The sequence below is a fragment of the Amblyraja radiata genome, chromosome 1 (genome assembly GCF_010909765.2).
Source record: "Amblyraja radiata isolate CabotCenter1 chromosome 1, sAmbRad1.1.pri, whole genome shotgun sequence".
Classification (NCBI taxonomy): Eukaryota; Metazoa; Chordata; class Chondrichthyes; order Rajiformes; family Rajidae; genus Amblyraja; species Amblyraja radiata.
This window is the reverse complement of record NC_045956.1, coordinates 123,787,306-123,806,843: the sequence shown is the minus strand read 5'-3', so window position 1 is coordinate 123,806,843 and position 19,538 is coordinate 123,787,306. Positions and strand designations below refer to the sequence as shown.

Genomic DNA, 19,538 nt, shown 5'->3' with positions numbered 1-19,538 from the left:
AAGTGATCAGTAACTGGTGTACTTAATGGACATATTCTGCTAACCTGTCACCCATTATGAGTGCAGATCCTCCAGTGCAGATGGACATTGGGCACCGTGGGTACCACTAAATTGGCAGAAATGCAAGTGAATCACTAGATGAAGTGTTTGAGTGCCTGAATTGTTGGAGGTTAATAAGTTAAAGAGCAGGGGTAGCAACTCCTGGGGTTATTTGGGAGGATGATGTGAGAAGGGTGTGGTGTTATTGGTTGGAGGACAGTTGCTCTCTTTGGAACCCAGAAGGTTGAGAGATACTTCACTGAGGTGAATATAATTATTGGTAGCTAAGCTAAAGTAAATAGGAAGGCAATAGCAGAGTGGCCAGAAAACCATTAGACATAGATTTGGATAATAGGTGGAAGGATTAGTGGGAAAATTAGAATATTATTTATTTAATCCAGATGTCTGGAACACATCACCTTAAAGGGTGGTAAAGACAGTAACCCTCGTGATACTTGAGGAGCGGTGACTGCTGGGCTCAGGACCTAGTGGTGGAAATTGCCATTTAATTGTAGACCTCTTTTGTGGGCTAAACGGCCCACTTCTGTATTCTGAATTTTATATAATTGGCACAGGACCGATATCACTTGTGAGCCAGCACAATTCAGCAAGCAATGTGTATTCATCCTGTACAGTGGGGAATATGTGTGTAGCTACTGGATATTACGATGGCCTAATTCAATGATTTTAAACTAAAACCAAATACTTAAAACTGTTTTGCTAGCGTTTGACCCAGGATTATTAATTCAGTAACAGTAAATATGGTAACTAGTTCAGGACGCTAGGATAATTTATATGTTGTCTTGGGCGCATCAAAATCCACTGAGCCCAATACTAATGCTACGTTAAAATCACCCTTTTTTGCCATTCATCTATTGAAAGTGATCGCCACCGTTTCACAGTGGGAACCATTCCGTCGTAATTTTATTTATTGCGGGAACACAGAAGAAACACGATAACCATATGAGTGTTGCGGTGTTTGGTCTGCTTGCATATTTGCATTTAGTTGCCATAGCAAAGCAAAAATTTCCCCACGATTTCGAAATGTAAACAACGTTATTATTCTTTTTAATAGTCTTCATCTGAATTTACTTTTCCTAAGTTCAATACTAAACAATAAATGTATTTTCCCGATGTATAATGTACTGCTCGATTGGAAATATGAAACTGCTTTTTGTGTCGAGTTAATAATCATTGCTCCTGTACTTCGCAGTTCACTGCGTTTGATCTCTGACAACGTTTGACATCAATCGCTGCCTGCGGTTCGTCCGCTGTTTGACAATTTCTCGCTGCTATGATCCGCGAGGCCCAGATCTGATCGGCCTGACGGCCGCACATCGCCGTCTCTTGATTATTAAGAATCTCAGGCACATTAATAAATTATAACCTAGTATCAATACAGTAACAAAACACAAATCATAACAATGCATTTGTTTCAATAAAGCTTACATGAAAAAATAGACTTGCGGCTCATCCAAACAATCGAATAACATAATCGAATAATTTCTCGGATTTAATATTTATTTTAACAAATAAGAAAAAATATGAAAGCTGCACTGCTATTAATTGTGAGGAGTTTTATCTATTCGGGGAATCCAATCAATCAGCTGAGGCCGTGGTTGAATTCCCCGTTCATTGATTAGCCTGGAATTTCATTGCCTTGACCCACTGATGACCGATGAAAGTCCCGCCCGTAACAGACCGAACAGCCGCGCGTCCTCTGACAGATAGATATAGCTAGGCGGCTGTTCATAAATAAAAAAACTGCGGCTGCCACTAATTAAAGGTAAGGTGAAACGGGAGAGAAATGGGAACCAAGTTCTTTTTTAACAGTTCCTTTCCCATGAAGTTTTGGCCACACCCAGCCCAAATTATCCTCCTATGCTGTCCGTTAATCTGCTATAATAAACATTTCCTCTGTAGACAAAGGACACCTAGCACGGCAGAAACTAGTCGACAGGCTTGTGTTGGGCATCGCAGCAGGAAGACACGCGGATCCTGATGTGCCGTCTGCTTTCTCCTGTACTTACAGCGCTCAGTGCCAACAACTCGTAGCTCACACACCGAGACTGGAATGAGAATCCATGTACATGCCTCGCCGCGAACTGCCAGCTAAAGCACCAGCCAACTACTTTTCCTGATCTGTTTATCCTCTTACCCACATTTTTTTTTTAAATTACGGGATTGAATGGAACTGTATGGGAAGGTGAGGCATTGCTTGTAACTATACTCACGGGCTTCCTCTTTAAAGGCCGAGTTTCCGTAATATCAGAAAAGGCTGTGGTCTTTCGCATTCTTGGGAAATTTCGCGACAAATAATCAGATTATTTGCTTTCCCCTTAACTACACTTAACCACACTGTCTTTAAATAAGTACAAAATCAATTTTCTTCACGCACACCTTAATGATATTCCACATGGTTTATTTCAGCACAACATATTTTACCAAGGATGTAAGTATTTTTAATAAAACACATAGCAGCTGACTTTATGCACACCGAATCATTATTTTTAGGTATAGCAACGCTTTGCAAAATTTCCGTCAGATTGGTTCCGCAGGTCGATGCCACAAGATGCAAGGAAAGCATCGCTGCTCGCATCCGAGCTTGCAGCCTGTTCTCCACGGCTGTTACACGGGCAGGTGTGCCGGGAGTTGTAGTCGGTTGGGGGACAAGTTATTTTCTCCCATTGTCCAGAGACGGCCGCGATACAAGATGACTACAGGTCCCAGAGTGCGCTGCAGCAATCGCACATGCGCAACTCGGGCGTGGTGCCAATACAAAAGTGGGTGGCAGCGGGAGGGAAGCGGCTCGTTGTGCTCGCTCGGCTTTCAGCACAGGCTCCGGCAGCATGAGGCACGAAGCACCAATGCAGGTCTGTACAACATCTCACATCACGCACCAGATGGCAAATGCAAACGCCGACCAGATAAACCCTTTCCCTCCTTGCTTTATAAACGCCAAGGAAGCTCACTCACATCGATCCTGATCGCAAATGCAACATTTTAAACATAATGACAATAACTTGCGCGAAGACACAATTTGTAAGGTTTTCCCAAATAAATCGGTCTATTTCACAGTTCTTCTTGTCAATTGGAGTTGTTCAGTTGCAAGGATTTCACATGCTCGCGTTGAGATAGATGTTATTTTTGAAATATGAACAACCTTTTTCTCCGAGACCGAAATCCTCCGTCGATGGGTGTTAAATATCTTATAGCGTTTAAGAGCTGCTCAGATCGAAGGAATATGACCAGAAGGTGGACGAAATTGTGATGACAGATGAATTTCTGCATCGGGATTGCTTAATTAATTTGTACTATTTGGTTACTATTTGGACATTGTCTCTCATAATAATCGTATGCATTTTTCTTGCAATTAATTTGGGCGGTACAGTCAGTTACCAAGATGTCTGAGCTGCAGTGTAGGAAGCACATCCATTTGACTTGAATGTACCGACTTTTTCGTATATTGGTGTGCAATCGTTAATGAAATGGGACGCAAATTCCAACGAAAGGATATTCTGCACGTTTTGAAATCCATTAGATTTATTCTGGTAAAATTAGAGTTTAAACGATTTCCAATCTGAGCAGCCTACATTCTGAGACTATCATTATCAAGTGGAATAATAAATATGTTTGTCTATATTTTGTCCTGAAATCAAGTTTTACAGAACTGTAGCATATTTAATTTCTGTATTAAAATCCAATTTCAAAACAAAATTGCTATGATGTTAGAAAACTATTCTGTGGACCATTCTCAATATTTTAATGTGCCACTGACTAAATAATTGAAACATATACTTTTGTTTGTTACACAATTTGGGAAAAATGTTTTGTTGAATTGGCACACAATGGAATTTACATAAGTTCTTGGAAACTTTAAATTGTAAGAAGGTTTATGTTTAACAGTTACATTTGGTTAAATTGCCAGGACTAATTGAATTAGTAGTAGTGGACCCTAAATGATACTATCTGCTATTACAAGTTGCAGAAATGTTCTAATTCTTGTCCTATAAGCAGTTTATATAATAGACAATGTGTCGTGTAGCTATCCAACGCTCTCCATCCTAGCTACAAGACAAAAGGTATTTCTGCACAGAAAATATTCCGGCTAAGCACTGGTAGAATGGCTAGCATCAATTTAACGTTATTTCTCTCTTATAGTTTAAGCTATTCTAGGATATATCACGATGTTATCCTTTAAGTAAATTATAAAAGTCAAAGATAAAGAAATGACAGAATCAGTCTCTTGCCTCCCAGAATGATTGCATTTACGAATGCACCATCCATTACAACATTTGACATTACATTCCAGATGGTGCCACACTGAAATTGGACCATGTTTAATTAGCTTGGTGAGCATTTATCCTCATTGACCCTGTGATGTAAACGGGAAATTATCATCTGGTCATAAAAATAAGAGTAGTTCATACTATTTGTCATTCAGTTACATTATCAAAATGAACACCATTTTACCACCTTAGATCCATGTCCTTTCATATTTTCATTGCTCCCTTTTTTATTGCTGGGCAATGTCTCTTGATAGAAGATGGATGCTGTGGATATCAGGTGCCAGTAGGTTAATCCTTTGTTGTAAAGCTATTCTGGGATGATGGGAATAACGAAGGCTTGGATAGGGTGTTGAAGGAGGCACCCATGGCAATATTGTCAGAAAAGTTTAAATGATTGAAAAGCATAGTGTTTACTTCTACTGCGGGTGTAAAATGTTAGAGCCCCTGTGAGTTGCAGTCTTCTGCCAACAGCTCTTATACTTGCTTTGCTGCCTTCCTCTGAAAATCTATTAGGTGGATGGGGAATGGGGAAAATCATCTGAAAAAATACCCAAATATTATAGGAGAGCCCAAGGATATTTTGTTGGAACTTCGTGACATTAAGTCTCACTTCTATCTGTGCATTTCGTTCTTACTGCTTTATTTCCCGGAAGGCTTTGATTTTTCTGTTGCTGAACAATGTACTGTGGAGAATGATCATTTGCACTTACTCCATCCCATTTCCTGTTACCTCTTTTCCTTTAGTCTCAATACTTTTTCCTGAAATTCCCATCTCCTCCTCAATCCCTTATGTCTGTATTGAATGCAACAGAGGGTTAATTATGTTCAAGAAAAACATTGTGGATACTGGACAGTAATAAAAAGGAAAAATATTGGAAATGTTCATTATATCACACAAAATTTATGGTGAGAAAGAACAGATTTAATGAAATTTTGACAGTTTTTCACTCCACGATGGCTGCCTAACCGATTGAATATGTCTAGCATTTTCTGCTTGTATTTCACTGAGAAAATCATGCATTATGGTATCATGCCTTGGTCAAACCTCATCTGGGACACACATCAGAGAGAGAGTGGGACCCCTCGGGAATCAAAGCGGTCAACTCTGCATGGAGCCACAGGAGATGGGCAAGGTCCACAACAAGTGTATCTCCTCTGTTTTTACAGTGACGAAAGACATGAGGAATAGGGTATTTGCAGCAATCGATGGAAGTGTCTTGACAGCAGTCAGTATTACGGTTCACGAGGTGCTGAAGGTCCTGATGGGTGTGAAGGTAGACAAATCTCCAAGGACAGATTGGATATATCCAAGGACATTGTGGGAAGCTAGCAGTAAATTTTCAGGTGCCCTGGCTGAAATGTACAAGTTGTTATTTAATGGTGAGGTGCCATAAGACGAGGGTGGCTACTATTGTGCTTCTATTCAAGAATAGCTACAAGGAAAAGCCTGGGCACTGTAAGCCAGTGAGCCTAACATCTGTGGTTGGAAGGTTACTGGAGAATATCCTGAGGGATAAGATATAAATACATTTAGATGGACAGGGACTGATTTGGAATAATCAGCATGGTTTTATACGTGGGAGTTCATGTGACACAAATCTGATTGCGTTTTTTGAAGATGTAACCAAAAAGGTTGATGAGGGCACAGCTGTAGATGTTGTTCATATGGATTTCAGCAAGGCATTCGACAAGGTTCTGCATGGCATGCTGCTCTGGAAGATTAGATCGATGGAATCCAAGGAGAGATAGCTGAATGAATAGAAAATTGGCTTCATGGATGGAAGATGGTGATGGTGGAAGGTTGCTTTTCGGACTGGAGGCCTGTGATTAGTGGTGTGCCTCAGGGTTCTGTGCTGGGCCCATTGCTGTTTGTCATCTATGTCAATGATTTGGATGGGAATGTGTAAGGCCCAATTAGCGAAATTTTCAGATGGCACAAAAGTGGGTGATATTGTAGATAGTGAAGATGGTTACCAAATATTGCAGCAGGATCTTGATCGATTGGGTAGGTTGGCTGTGGAATGGTTGATGAAATTTAATACAGTGAAATATGAGGTGTTGCATTTTGGTCTAGCATGGGCATGGCCTATACAGTGAATGGTAGGGCTCTGGGGAGTGTTGTATAGCAGAGAGGTCTAGGAGTGCAGGTACATATTTCCATGAAAGTAGTGTCACACGTAGGTAGGGTGGTCAAAAGGGCTCTCGGCACATTGGCCTTCATCAGTCAGAATATTGAGAATAAGTTGGGAGGTCATGTTGCAGTTACAAAAGATTCTGGGGATGCCTCATTTACAGTATTGTTGTCAGTTTTGTGCACCATGTTATAGGAAAGATGTCAAGTTGGAAAGGGCGCAGAGAAGATTTATGAGATGTTGCCATGACTTGAGTGCCTGAGCGAGAGGTTGAGCTGGCAAGGACACTATTCCTTGGAGCGCAGGAGGATGTGGGATGATCTTACAGAAGTGATCAAAATCAGGAGAGGAATAGATCGGGTAAACGCACAGACCCCCTTGCCCAGAGTAAGTGAATCAACAACAGAGAACATAGGTTTAAGGTGAGAGGGGAAAGATTTATTAGGAAACTGAGGGGTAACCTTTACACAAAGATGCTAGAGGAGGTAGTTGAGGAAAGTATTATTGTAGCGTTTCAGAAAAAGTTAGACAGGTACATGGATAGGATAGGCTTTGAGAAATATGGGCCAAATGCAGGCAACCAGGATGTGTGAATGGGACATGTTGGTCGGTGCAGGCAAGTTGGGCCAAAGGGCCTGTTCATGACTATGATTAATCAAATTTGGGCTTGAAGGAAAAGGTACATTTGTGTTAAAGGAGTGCAAAACAGAAAATATCAGAATGATACTGTGCTAAAAAAAGGTTAAATGACAGAGATGTGTTGGTTAAATATTATATTTCATTCAGGAAAGAAGGGAAATGAATTGAGGTTTTTTAAAACAAAGTGATTTTATAGGATTGGATGTGGAGAAATTACTTCCTCTGCGTGAATCTAGACCAAGGGAATTTTGTAGTTGGAGTCTAACTGAATTAAGATAGCTCTATTTTACATAAAAGCGGTAGACTTGGGAACTATCCCTTGCAATTCATCAATTTTAGGTCAACTAGGGCTAACCAAATCAAGGGCTATGGGGAGAAAGCAGGAATGGAGTACTGCATTTGGATGATCAGCCATGATCATATTGAATGGTGGTGCTGGCTTGAATGGCCGAATGGCTGAATGGCCTACTCCTGCACCTATTTTCTATATTCCTCTTTTTCTAACTAAGTCGTCAATGAAATGTATGCCAGGCTAGCATAATAAGAAATATGAAGAAATGGCAGGTGTGGTGAGTTATAATGCACACAAACCATAATCTCTGAGCATGGAATCACAGACAGAAGAGGATGTGGACTACTCCAGCTCCCATTCAGCATTTCTCTCCAGCCTGCTGCCTGTTTATTGCTTTTACAGCATTGAACTGGGAATCTGACTGTTTAGTTTTCAAAGTGCTCTTTGTGCATATATTGGAATTGCTGACTGTAGTTGGCACAGATATAATGAGAAAGTAAATGTGTCAGTTTCCATTTTACTGTTGTGTACATATGCTTCACCATGTTCGTCTCTTCATCCCCTAGCTCTCCATTCTGTTTTCCACTCCCTTTCTTTGTTCCTTCCCATTTGTGTTTTTATCAACTACTAATGCCCATTCAGCCTATCACTTCCTTCTTTAAGCTGAAAAATTATTGTCCCTCTCTTCACTCCTCTTCCTCATCTCTTTGCTTTCTTACCCAATAATAATGAAAGAATGGTGATACCTCCAAACCAGGATGGTGTGTGACTTGGAAGGCTGCAGATCAAAGCTTTCCCAAGCGGTTCTTGCATTTGTCCATTGTGGTGAAGGAGGTTTTACCGATGTCCTTTAATTTTGCAGGTGGTACTGCATCCACAGTGCACTAATGATGAAGGTAGTGGATGTTGATAGTGGTGGAGTGTCCAAGATCAAATGGCTGGTGGTGAAGAAGTAAATGGACAGTATTCCATCATACTCTTCACTTGAGCTTCATGGCTTTCGATCCTATGAAAGGCAGCATTGCCTGAGGACTGTGGATATAGTTAGAAATGCAATACAGTGGATTATCGAATTAATTGCAAGTTACTCAAAAGATTACTTTTTATTTAAACATCTATTGTAGATGGGGACGGTTTAAAAAAAAAACCGATGCTAGTTGCTGGAATATCTCCATGTAGAAAAAAAAAGGTTACAATCTGATCTTATAAATATATTGCATATGTAATCAAACAGCGTGGAAATAAGTTATTCATCTCATTGCACTTTTGCTGGCTTTGAAAGTGCTATCCAAATTAAACCAAGTCTGCTGCTTATCTTTAAAAAATATTTTTCTCCAGTAAACTCAATTTTGAATTTATTTTTTCGTATTGAGTCTACTTCCTCTGTCCTTTGAACAGTGTATTCCAGATCTTACCCACCAAATGCACTACAAGATTCCTTCAGCTCCTGGTTGCTTTGCTAATCAAATAAAACCCGACACTCAACAAAGGCCTAACAAATGGAATATAATGTGGGAACATTTGAAAATTTCTACTTGTCAGGAAAAATAAAGGATCATGTTATCTTTCCAAATACAAATAATTCTGAGAGATTGCAGAGGAAGTGCAGATTAAAATACAGAGGGATCTGGCTGTTCTACAACATGATTCATTTAACGTTAGGATGCAGGTGCAAATAATTCAGAAAACTAACAGGATCTTATGATTCATTGCTAAATCTATTGAAACTTTTGAAATTGAAAACTGTCTTCGATTAGTAATTTGTAAGTTACCGGAAGACAGGAGGATGACTCATTAAATATGATTCATTTAACGTTAGAATGCAGGTGCATTCTGGAAGGGCTGCAAGGACAAACCAGGATACCACAGGCAGATGATCTTAACATCAGTGATGGGAAAGCTACTGGAAAAGCAGGAATGGATTAGAGATAGTCAACAGGGCTTTATGTGTGGACAAATCATTTTAGAGAAATGTTATTGAGTATTTTGGAGATGAGCAAGAGGATAGATGAGGACAGGGTGGTAGACACTGTCTACATGGTCTTCTCTGTGACATGGATTTTAGCAAGTGCTTTGACAAGATCACAATGGTGGATTGGTCCAAAGGATTATGGAGTGTGTGCTAGCCACTTGGATACCAAATTGCCTTGATGGTGGAAGGCAAAGGGCGGTCGTGGATTGTTGTTTTCACCTGTGATCAATGATGTTCTGTAGGGATAGTGCTGGGTTCCCTGTGGTTTGTCACATATATTAATGATTTGGAGGAGAATGTATGTTTGCAGAAAACACCAAAAAAGGTCAACTAACCAACTGGGAAAATTGTGAAAGGAATGGCAGATGGGATTTAAGTCAGACAAGTATGAAGTGATGCATTTTTGGAATTTAATTCAGGACATACAATAAATGGCAAGGTCCTGGCGAGTGCTGTTGAACACAAAGACCTCGGGGTACAAGTACATTGTTTCATAAAAATGGTAACAAACAGGATGGTGAAAAAGGCGTATGACATGCTTGACTTTATGGACCGAGGCATTCAGTACAAGAGTTGAGACATGTTACAGTGTACAAAATGTTGGTTGGGCCGCACTTGGAATATAGTATGCAGTTCACAGTGTTGGGCTAACCAACATTTGTATAACTACTCTGAGAAGGATATGATAAAGCTAGAGATGGTGTAACAAAGATTCGCAGATATTGGATGGATGGATTGATGACTTGAGGTTATTGCCTCTTGAGGAGAGACTAGATAGGTTGAAGGAAGAAGGGAGGCCTTATTGAGGTTGAATGAGGCTGTGTGGTGATCTTATTCAGGTTTATAATATGAGAGACATGGATAATGTGAATGGTCACAGTCTTCTTACGTGGATTGGGGCATCTAATATTAGAGGGTATAGATTTAAGGTGTGAATATTTAAAGGGGATATGTGTGGCAGGTTTTACATGCAGAGGGAATTGCGTGTATAGTACCAGATGATGAGGTGGTTGAGGCAGGTACACCAAGAAGATTTTAAAATGAAACATTTTAGATTGAATGAATTATACTTAATTATCACATATGACATGTCACAGTGAGATTCTTTGTTTTGCATACCGAAGGTTTGCAAAGAGTCGCCACATATAGGGTGCTGACAAAGTTGCATAGTTTTCCATTTAGTCCTCGATGGTCCCCCTTTGTGCTCTGCGGCCCCCCCACCCCCCGCTTTTATTATACAAATACTTTTATTCAAAAAAATAAAAATAAATATACAAATTAGCACAATAAAAGACTGCCTATGTTGACAGTTTTACGAACTAATGATCATCAAATTGATATAACCCCAACTTTATCAACAAAACACTCAACCTCCCGCGGCGTCCAGCATTCACGGAAGGCCTCCAAAGTCCCCGTGGACACCGCATGTTCCCTCTCCAGGGACACGCGGGCACGGATGTGGGCCCGGAAAAGGGGCAGGCAGTCAACCCTGGTGCGGCCGTCTACTAACCGCTGCCTGGACCCGCGAATGGCCATCTTGGCCAGGCCCAGGAGCAGAAGGACAGGGAGATCCCCCCCTCCCCCTCCCTCCCGACCTTCCCCCCTCTGTACCGGATGCCCAAATATCAGGAGTGTGGGGCTAAAATGTAGCCAAAATTTGAGGAAAAGCCTCTTCAGATAGTCGAACAGGGGCTGCAACCTCTCACACTGCATGTACAAATGGAATGCGGTCTCTTCGCCGCAGAAGTGCCTGGTGGCTGGCGAGTCCGTCAACCGGCTCAAGTACCTGTTACAAGCCACAGCCATGTACAGTACTCTCCACCCCAGATCCCTGATGTAAATGGGGAGGAATCCCTTATAGAGAGATCTCCAGTGAGGACCACTCCTGCCGTCAGGTGGTAACACGGACCGCCAGGGCGTGTCTGGAAGGAAGACAAGGGTGAGGAGGTGCAGAGTGTGCAGGAGCAGCCTGTACAGTACACGCCTCTCCGCGTCACGGAACAGCAACTTGGAAAGGCGGCACATGTTGCGTGCGGCTGGCTCTCGGGTAAGGACCCGGGCCATAGGTCCTATGAGCAATTCCGACGGAGCGGGGGTAAGCTTGGCCGGAATCGCTCCACGCTCACTCCTCTCCATCAATACCCACCGTGACAGGGTGAGGACCAGTCATCCTTGCAGCCACAACGCCCCCTGTGGAGAAGCGCCCTGGCTGAAGGTGAACAGATTTCTGGCTTTAAGTATATCTCGATAAAAGTCAGGTAACTCCCGCCTAGTGTGTCGACTGATGCCCGCTACCGGGAGCAGTGTACCCTCCTGGAGGCAGGAACTCTGGCGGAAATAATACGTCGCCAGCGCGTGCCATCTATGAGGACACTCGGAATACATATACCTCCACAGGGTTCTAAGACAGAGAGCCGCCACCTGGGTACGGACACAAACCAGCACCTGACCGCCCTCCTTCAACAGGAGACTCAGAATCCCTGCAGAGACCCATTGATTCTTCTCTCCCCAGAAGAAGTTCATCAACCTCCTCTGGATCATGGTGACAAATAAAGTGGGCGGGACCAGAGTGGCCAGCCAGTACCACAACATAGAGCCACCAGCTGGTTTATGACCAATGCTCACCCCGGTAAGAGAGCACGCCAAGGAGGCCTGACCAACGCCCTAGCCGGGCAACGACTTTAGCCTTCAACTCCCTCCAGTTCGCAGGCCAAGCCCCCTCAGTAGGACTCAGGTAGACCCCCAGGTAGAGAAGGTGCGTGGTGCTCCACGCATAAGCTGTCATCTCCTCCGGCAGGGAGTCCACTTGCCACTGACCCACCAAGAGACCAGAACACTTCCCCCAGTTGATCCTGGCGGAGGATGCAGCTGAGAAAACATTCTGGCACTCACACATCCTCTGCAGGTCAACAGGGTCGGTGAACATCAAAAGGACTTCATCGGCGTAGGCCGAAAGAACCACCTGCACCCTTGACCCCAGTAAAGCCAGCCACCCCACGCTGGGTTCCCCTTTGTCCTCTGCGGCCCTCCCACGCTGGGTTCCCCTTTGTTCTCGGCAATTCCCCCACACCTGGTTCGTCTGTGGATGTCAGAAGCCTGCATCCTTTCACCTTAGTTTCTGCAGATGTCCTTGATAGTCCTTGTGATGTTTCACTGTTGATGGACCAGCTTTTATCCAGCACCAACTGAAGGAGCTGTATGGGAGCACTGTATTTTAATTTCAGGGACCGCTGTATTTTAATTGCAACGGTGCCCAGTTGATAGTGTCATTGATCACATTATTAGTTTCTCACGAATGATGGTACCAGTTCAGAGAAAATGATTTGCTACAGAGGAAACTGGGATAAAGTTTGCCACCATTTTGTTAAATTGCTGAGAGTTTAACTAAACTTTCAACAGCAGTATATTTTTCGGTAAATTCCAGAATTGTATCCCTGGCTGCTTACTGGTAATTGCGATATAACACAGCCATGTTTAGTTTAGCTTAGTTGGTGTCACGTGTACCGAGGTACAGTAAAAAGCTTCTTGTTGCGTGCTAACCAGTCAGCAGAAAGACTCGACATGATGACATGTATTATTTTAATTTAGCTACCTCTAATTATTTATGAATCTTTGACATAATTCTTGTTCAAAATATTTATTTGATGTGTATGTTTGCGGCGAATGTATTATTTGAAGGTACTCTGTATTCCAGATGGCATCGACACAGGATTCTCGATTTGTTCAGAAGGACACAGCTGACCAGAACTTTGACTACATGTTTAAGCTACTGATCATTGGCAACAGCAGTGTTGGGAAAACGTCGTTTCTCTTCCGCTATGCTGATGATTCGTTTACATCTGCCTTTGTAAGCACCGTTGGTATTGACTTCAAGGTAAAGACCGTCTTCAGGAATGAGAAAAGGATTAAGTTGCAAATTTGGGTAAGTTAATGCATATGATTTTTGTTTTAGGCTTCTTCAATTTTTCATGTATCTATCAACTCAGTTGGAATTTTTCATGCATCTCAGTTTGCTATGAATCAGTTTAGAATTCTTTCATTTTTAAATTCAATGGATGCTTTAAATTGGCAGTCGTAAAGGTTATGCTGTTTTCTCTGAAATATAAATAAATTGGGTGCACTTATTTAGTTGCTGAAAGGAGTGATGTCGACTGTGTGTTCTCCTCCCTCCCGATCTTTACATTGATCTAATAAATAAAATCTCTGGTAGTTTTAGTTCACCAAATAGCTAAAAAATATTTGTAACTCAAGTCTGAATAATTTAGCATAATAAAGGCTAAATGGTGATTCTGTACAGAAGGGCATTAACTAAAACTGGTTTGAAGAGATCATGTAGAAAGTCTGGAGATGGCAGTTAGGGACAGAAATCCAAAGGTTATTTTCTTTCAAATTTGTAGTCGCTCTTGATTTTGGATAAGCCACCCTTTTTTCAGGTTTCACCGTCATCAGGTGCTCTCAAGAATGAAAAAAGTATTTTTAATTATTTTGCGATGTACTTCTGTGATTCCCTACTTGTCTTCTCTTTTCTAGCCTCTATTTAAAGACACACTTTAGGGAATCGTATTCGAATAACATGATTAAAATATACTGTGCAAAGATTGTACTGGTTTATTTTAGGCATTTATTTGTATATTAACTATTGGTTGCATTGGAAACATGACCAAATTGACCTTCACTCATCTTTTTGTGGACAGCATTGAAATAAATGATTTGTTCATTAAAAAATTGGATGGAAAAAGATAGACTCTGTCATGCAGAAATCATCTTGTATTTTGTGAAATGATGGCAAAATTATAATAATCATTGACTGTGTGTGACTTTACTGATAGGATTGTTTTTTTTAAATAATATTTATTTTATTATAAAATGTGTTAATGTATTTATAAAAAGATGATTTTGAAGGAATATGCTATAGGAGTATTTTTCAATGAACCAAAAAGAACCAGATACAATATGTTAGTAAAAGCTGCTCAAATAGCCTGTTTCTGCTCATCATCAATGTTGAGATGACGCCAGTGGATAATTCCATTATAAAAGTGTAAAGACCAATAGATGAGATAATTTCCTTATTGGAACAGTTGTTTCCCTTTTCTGTACAGAGTTTTGATTGCATGTGCTGTCTGGTTTTGTGTACAATCAGATTATGACAATATCTGTTGTGTCAGGTTACACTGCCACTGAGATACCCGTAACATCAGTCAATGGTCCAGAATATTTCCTTAACAATGCTAAAACCTCAAACATAACATTATACTGAACATTGTATGGTATTTGAAACAGAGCCATGAGTAAGAGATTCATACATTGAATCAGCTTGATTTAATAGCCAGTTTAGTCAGCATTGTATTTAGTCGTATAATAATTGGTTGTCAGAATTTCAAAGTCACACTTTTATCTCTCTTTTAATTGCATGTTTTACACTGATACCCTTATAACTTTGGTTGCCATAACAGATATCGAGTAGCTTACAATGAGTTGTGCTTGCATGAGACCTTCTCACTTGGTCTGTGTATTTAGAATAACTAGGCTTCCAAATGTATTATAACTACATGTAGAATCAGTTTATATATATATGCAGAACATAAAACAGCACAGCACTGGAAAAGCTCCTTTAACCAACAATGTCTGTGCTGAGCATGGGAAGATGTGAATAGTCGTGAGATCCCGTTGGAGGTGATGAAAATTTTGGTGGATTATGTGCTGTATGAGACAGCTGATGGGATGATAGGTGAGGACTAGGGGGGGGGGGGGCTCTGTGCCTGTTGCAACTGGGAGGGAGGAGGAGCTAAGGGATACCCAGGAGGCACGTGTGAGGGACTCGTCTATGATAGAATTTGGGAAAACCTGTTCCCTAAAGAATGAGGACATCTCGTATGTCTTGATATGGAACACCTCATCTTGGGCGCAGATGCGACGGAGGCGGAGGAATTGGGAGTAGGAAATAGAGTTTTTGCAGGAGGCAGGGTAATACGAAGTGTAGTCTAGATAGCTGTGAGAGTCAGAAGGTTTGTAATAGAGGTGGTAGATACAGGGCAGGTTGTGTCTCACAAACTCAATTGAGTTTTCTGAGGTAGTGACAAAGGAGATTGATGAAAGTTGGTTGGTGTAATGCATGAATTTTAGTAAGGCTTTTGATAAGGTCTCCTATGGATGGCTGATCCAGAAGATTAAGATGCATAGGAATCATGATGACTTAGTCATATGGATTTGTAACCGGCTTATTCATAGAGAACCGAGGGTTGTGATGGAAGGTAGATATTCTGGCTGGAGGTCTGTGGAGTTCCGCAGGCATCTTGTGCTGGGACCTCTGCTATTTGCGATATGTACAAATGATCTAAATGTAAATATAGATGGGATGGTAAGTATGTTTCTGAAGAGACCAAAATTTAAGGCGTTGCAGGCTGCGAAAAAGGCTGTCAGAAAATACAGCAGGATATAGATCAGCTGTGGAAGTGGATGGAGAAATGGTAGATGGTGTTTAATCCGGGCAAGGTGTTACATTTTGAGAGATTGAATGTACGGAGAGAGTATGTAGTTAATGGCAGGACCCATAACAGCATTGATGTGCAGAGGGATCTTAGAGACCAAGTTGATAGCTTAGAAAAGGTGGCAGCACGTCGATAGGGTGGTAAAGTAAGCGTATGGTATGTTTGCCTTCATTGTTGTGGGCAGTGAGTACAATAGTAAGGAAGTCATGGTGAAGCTCTATAGGACCTTAGTTAGGCTGCATTTGGAATATGACATGCAGTTCTGGTCGCCCTATTACAGGAAATATGTGAAAGAAAGGGTGCAGAAGAGGTTTACCAAAATGCTGTCTGCATTAGAGGGTTTCAGCTACAGGAAGTTGAACAGACTTGGATTGTTTTCTCTGGAACATCAGATGTGGAGGGGAGACTTCTTAGAATATCAATTATGAAAGGCATATATAAGGCAAGAACCTTTTACCCAGGGTGGAGATGCCCAAACACTGGAGGTATAGCTATAAGGTGAGAGAGGGAAAGTTTAATAGAAATGTGCGGGGGGGCCTGCAACTCATTGTTAGGGTTGGTGGTGGAGGCAGATATGACAGTTCAGCTGGGCATCTTGAGGGTTTTAGAAAGGCACATGGAACTGCAGGGATTAGAGGGATATGGATCATGTGCAGGCAGATGATATCAGTTCAGCTGGGCATCTTGTTCAGCACATGCATTGTGGGCCAAAGGGTCCATTCCTGTGCTGCATTGTTTTATGTTCTATATTGTACGGTCCTACGGGGGGGGGCTATAGTACAATCCCATCCGAGTGATTGCAACTTTCTTAAACAATTCCTGGACCACCTAGTCTCTGTAATGGCCACAACACCATGATTCTATACTCTGATCCAGGCTCTAAGTTCATCACCTTTCCCTGTTCTATTCCCTGCATTTAAATAAACACAGTTTAGCCGATCAATCTCACTGTGTTTGCTAAAAGTACTCCAGAGCCTCATTTAATCTCCTATGTAATTTAGGTTGCATACAACTAAATGATCTGTAAATTCCTTTTAGTGTAACATTTCCTTGCCCAGCAAAATGTATTGGGTTAGTTGTACAGTGGATATGGATGGAATGGTGTCTTGGATTCATTTCTTCTTCCCATTGAATTGACGTTCAATGAAACAACTGTTAATTATTAGGAATAAATAATGGTAAATTGAATCTCTGGTGTCAGTTCAGTCTGTAATCACTGTATTCAGGTCAGGACATTCATAAATGTCATGCTGGGGAAGGCAATATGTGCTGTTATGGCAATTATGACACTCAAAATTCAAAAATAAATCTGGTTAGGTTTTCAATTATTGGAACACCATGCATCATTCATGAAAAAAAAACATAGTTCCTTGCTATCTGCAAAATTGTGTCATGCATTTCACATGCTGTTATTTTTAACATCTAAGCAAAGCTTTAAAATCTTTACACAGATTCCTGACATGGAGTGTAAAGTAGATGACAAGGACTCAAACACAGTTCCCTCCATAGGATTGGGACAAAGACCCAATCATTTATTTATTTGCCTCTGTACACAATTTGAGATATGTAATGCAAAAAAAAATCACTAGTGGTTAAAGTGCACATTGTCAGATTTTATTAAAGGCCATTTTAATACATATTTGTTTCACCATGTAGAAATTACAGTTGTGTTTACACATAGTTTCCCATTTCAGGGCATCATAATGTTTGGGACACATGGCTTCACAGGCGTTTGTAATTGCTCAGGTGTGTTTAATTGCCTCCTTAATGCAGGTATGAGAGAGCTCTCAGCACCTAGTCTTTCCTCCAGTCTTTCTATCACCTGTAGAAACTTTTATTGCTGTTTATCAACATGAGGACCAAAGTTGTGCCAATGAAAGTCAAAGAAGCCATTATGAGACTGAGAAACAAGAATAAAACTGTTTGAGACATCAGCCAAACATTAGGCTTACCAAAATCAACTGTTTGGAACATCATTAAGAAGAAAGAGAGCATTGGCGAGCATACTAATTGCAAAGGGACTGGCTGGCTAAGGAAGACCTCCACAGCTGATGACAGAAAAATTCTCTCTATAATAAAGGTAAATCCCCAAACACCTGTCCGACAGATCAGAAACACTCTTCAGGAGTATGGTGTGGATTTGTCAATGACGACTGTCCACTGAAGACTTCACGAACAGAAATACAGAGGCTACACTGCAAGATGCAAATCACTGGTTAGCTGCAAAAATAGGATGGCCAGGTTACCGTTTGCCAAGAAGTACTTAAAAGAGCAACCACAGTTCTGGAAAAAATGAGACGGAGATTAACATATCAGAGTGATGGCAAGAGCAAAGTATGGAGGAGAGAAGGAACTGCCCAAGATTCAAAGCATACCACCTCATCTGTGAAACACGATGGTGGGGGTGTTATGGTCTGGCATGTATGGCTGCTAAACGTACTGGCTCACTTATCTTCATTGATGATACAACTGCTGATTGTAGTAGCAGAATGAATTCCGAAGTGTATAGACACATCCTATCTGCTCAAGTTCAAACAAATGCCTCAAAACTCATTGCCAGTGGTTCATTCTACAGCAAGCCAATGATCCCAAACATACTGCTAAAGCAACAAAGGAGTTTTTCAAAGCTAAAAATGGTAAGTTCTTGAGTGGCCAAATCAATCACCTGATCTGAACCCAATTGAGCATGCCTTTTATATGCTGAAGAGAAAACTAAAGGGGACTAGCCGCCAAAACAAGCATAAGCTAAAGATGGCTGCAATACAGGCCTGGCAGAGCATCACCGGAGAAGACACCCAGCAACTGGTGATGTCCATGAATCGCAGACTTCAAGCAGTCATTGCCTGCAAAGGAAATGCAACAAAATACTAAACATGACTACTTTCATTTACATGACATTGCTGTGTCCCAAACATTATGGTGCCCTGAAATGGGGGGACTATGTATAAACACTGCTGTAAATTCTAAATGGTGAAACCAAAATGTATAAAAATGGCCTTTTAAAATTTTTAATAATCTGACAATGTGCCCTTTAACCACATGTAATTTTTTTTCTATTACAAATCTCAAATTGTGGAGTACTGAGGCAAATAAATAAATGATGGGTCTTTGGCCTAAACATTATGGAGGGCACTGTAATTCGAGTTAAATCAAATGTGGAAAACGTGTGCAATAGAAGTAGGAGTAGGTAACATGGCCCCTAAAGTCAGTTCCCATTTGGATTACTTTCATAATCAGATTGGGGCCCATTTCTAAACTGATGCTTAATTTGCACTGTAACTACAACAGTGGGGTGAAAGTAGGCCTCTCTTGACCAACATTATAGCTCAAAGTGAATTGAAAACATCCAGACTTGTAATATCCATCAACAATTAGCAAGCTATGACATGTGAGTGATATTGAATTAAGACATATTGTGATGTGCTGATGTGATCAAGTTTCCTGGTCGGTGTATTTTCTTTGCCTTTTTCAGTTTTGTGAAAAGATTAAAATCAGAACACTGATATGATAATGTAGTCCCAGCTGTCTCCTGCAATGGGTCAAATTGGATGTCATTAAATTGACAGCTTGATTGCCTAATTTGATGGGGTGGATTTTCATTGCTTAAGTGCATCGTACCTCTTCATGTCAAATGAGTAAATTGCTGGGACAAGGTATTATGTAAAGAGACGCATGTTTTGCTATTAC

General features: G+C 41.1%; 1 protein-coding gene across 3 annotated transcripts in view; it reads left to right on the top strand.

Annotated features, from left to right (window-relative positions):
- The first annotated feature begins 1,856 nt into the window (after positions 1 to 1,856).
- The window catches only part of rab3c (RAB3C, member RAS oncogene family), a 157,256-nt gene continuing 139,574 nt past the window's right edge, over positions 1,857 to 19,538 (top strand). The window contains exons 1-2 of one of the 3 annotated variants that reach the window (XM_033030157.1): positions 1,857 to 2,245; positions 13,058 to 13,285. In XM_033030157.1, the coding sequence (XP_032886048.1) occupies positions 2,228 to 2,245; positions 13,058 to 13,285 (246 nt within the window). In that variant the 5' untranslated portion in view covers positions 1,857 to 2,227. Of the gene's footprint in view, positions 2,246 to 2,804; positions 2,913 to 11,965; positions 11,993 to 13,057; positions 13,286 to 19,538 lie in introns of those variants that run through there. The other 2 variants (XM_033030148.1, XM_033030166.1) reach the window with 2 other exon arrangements.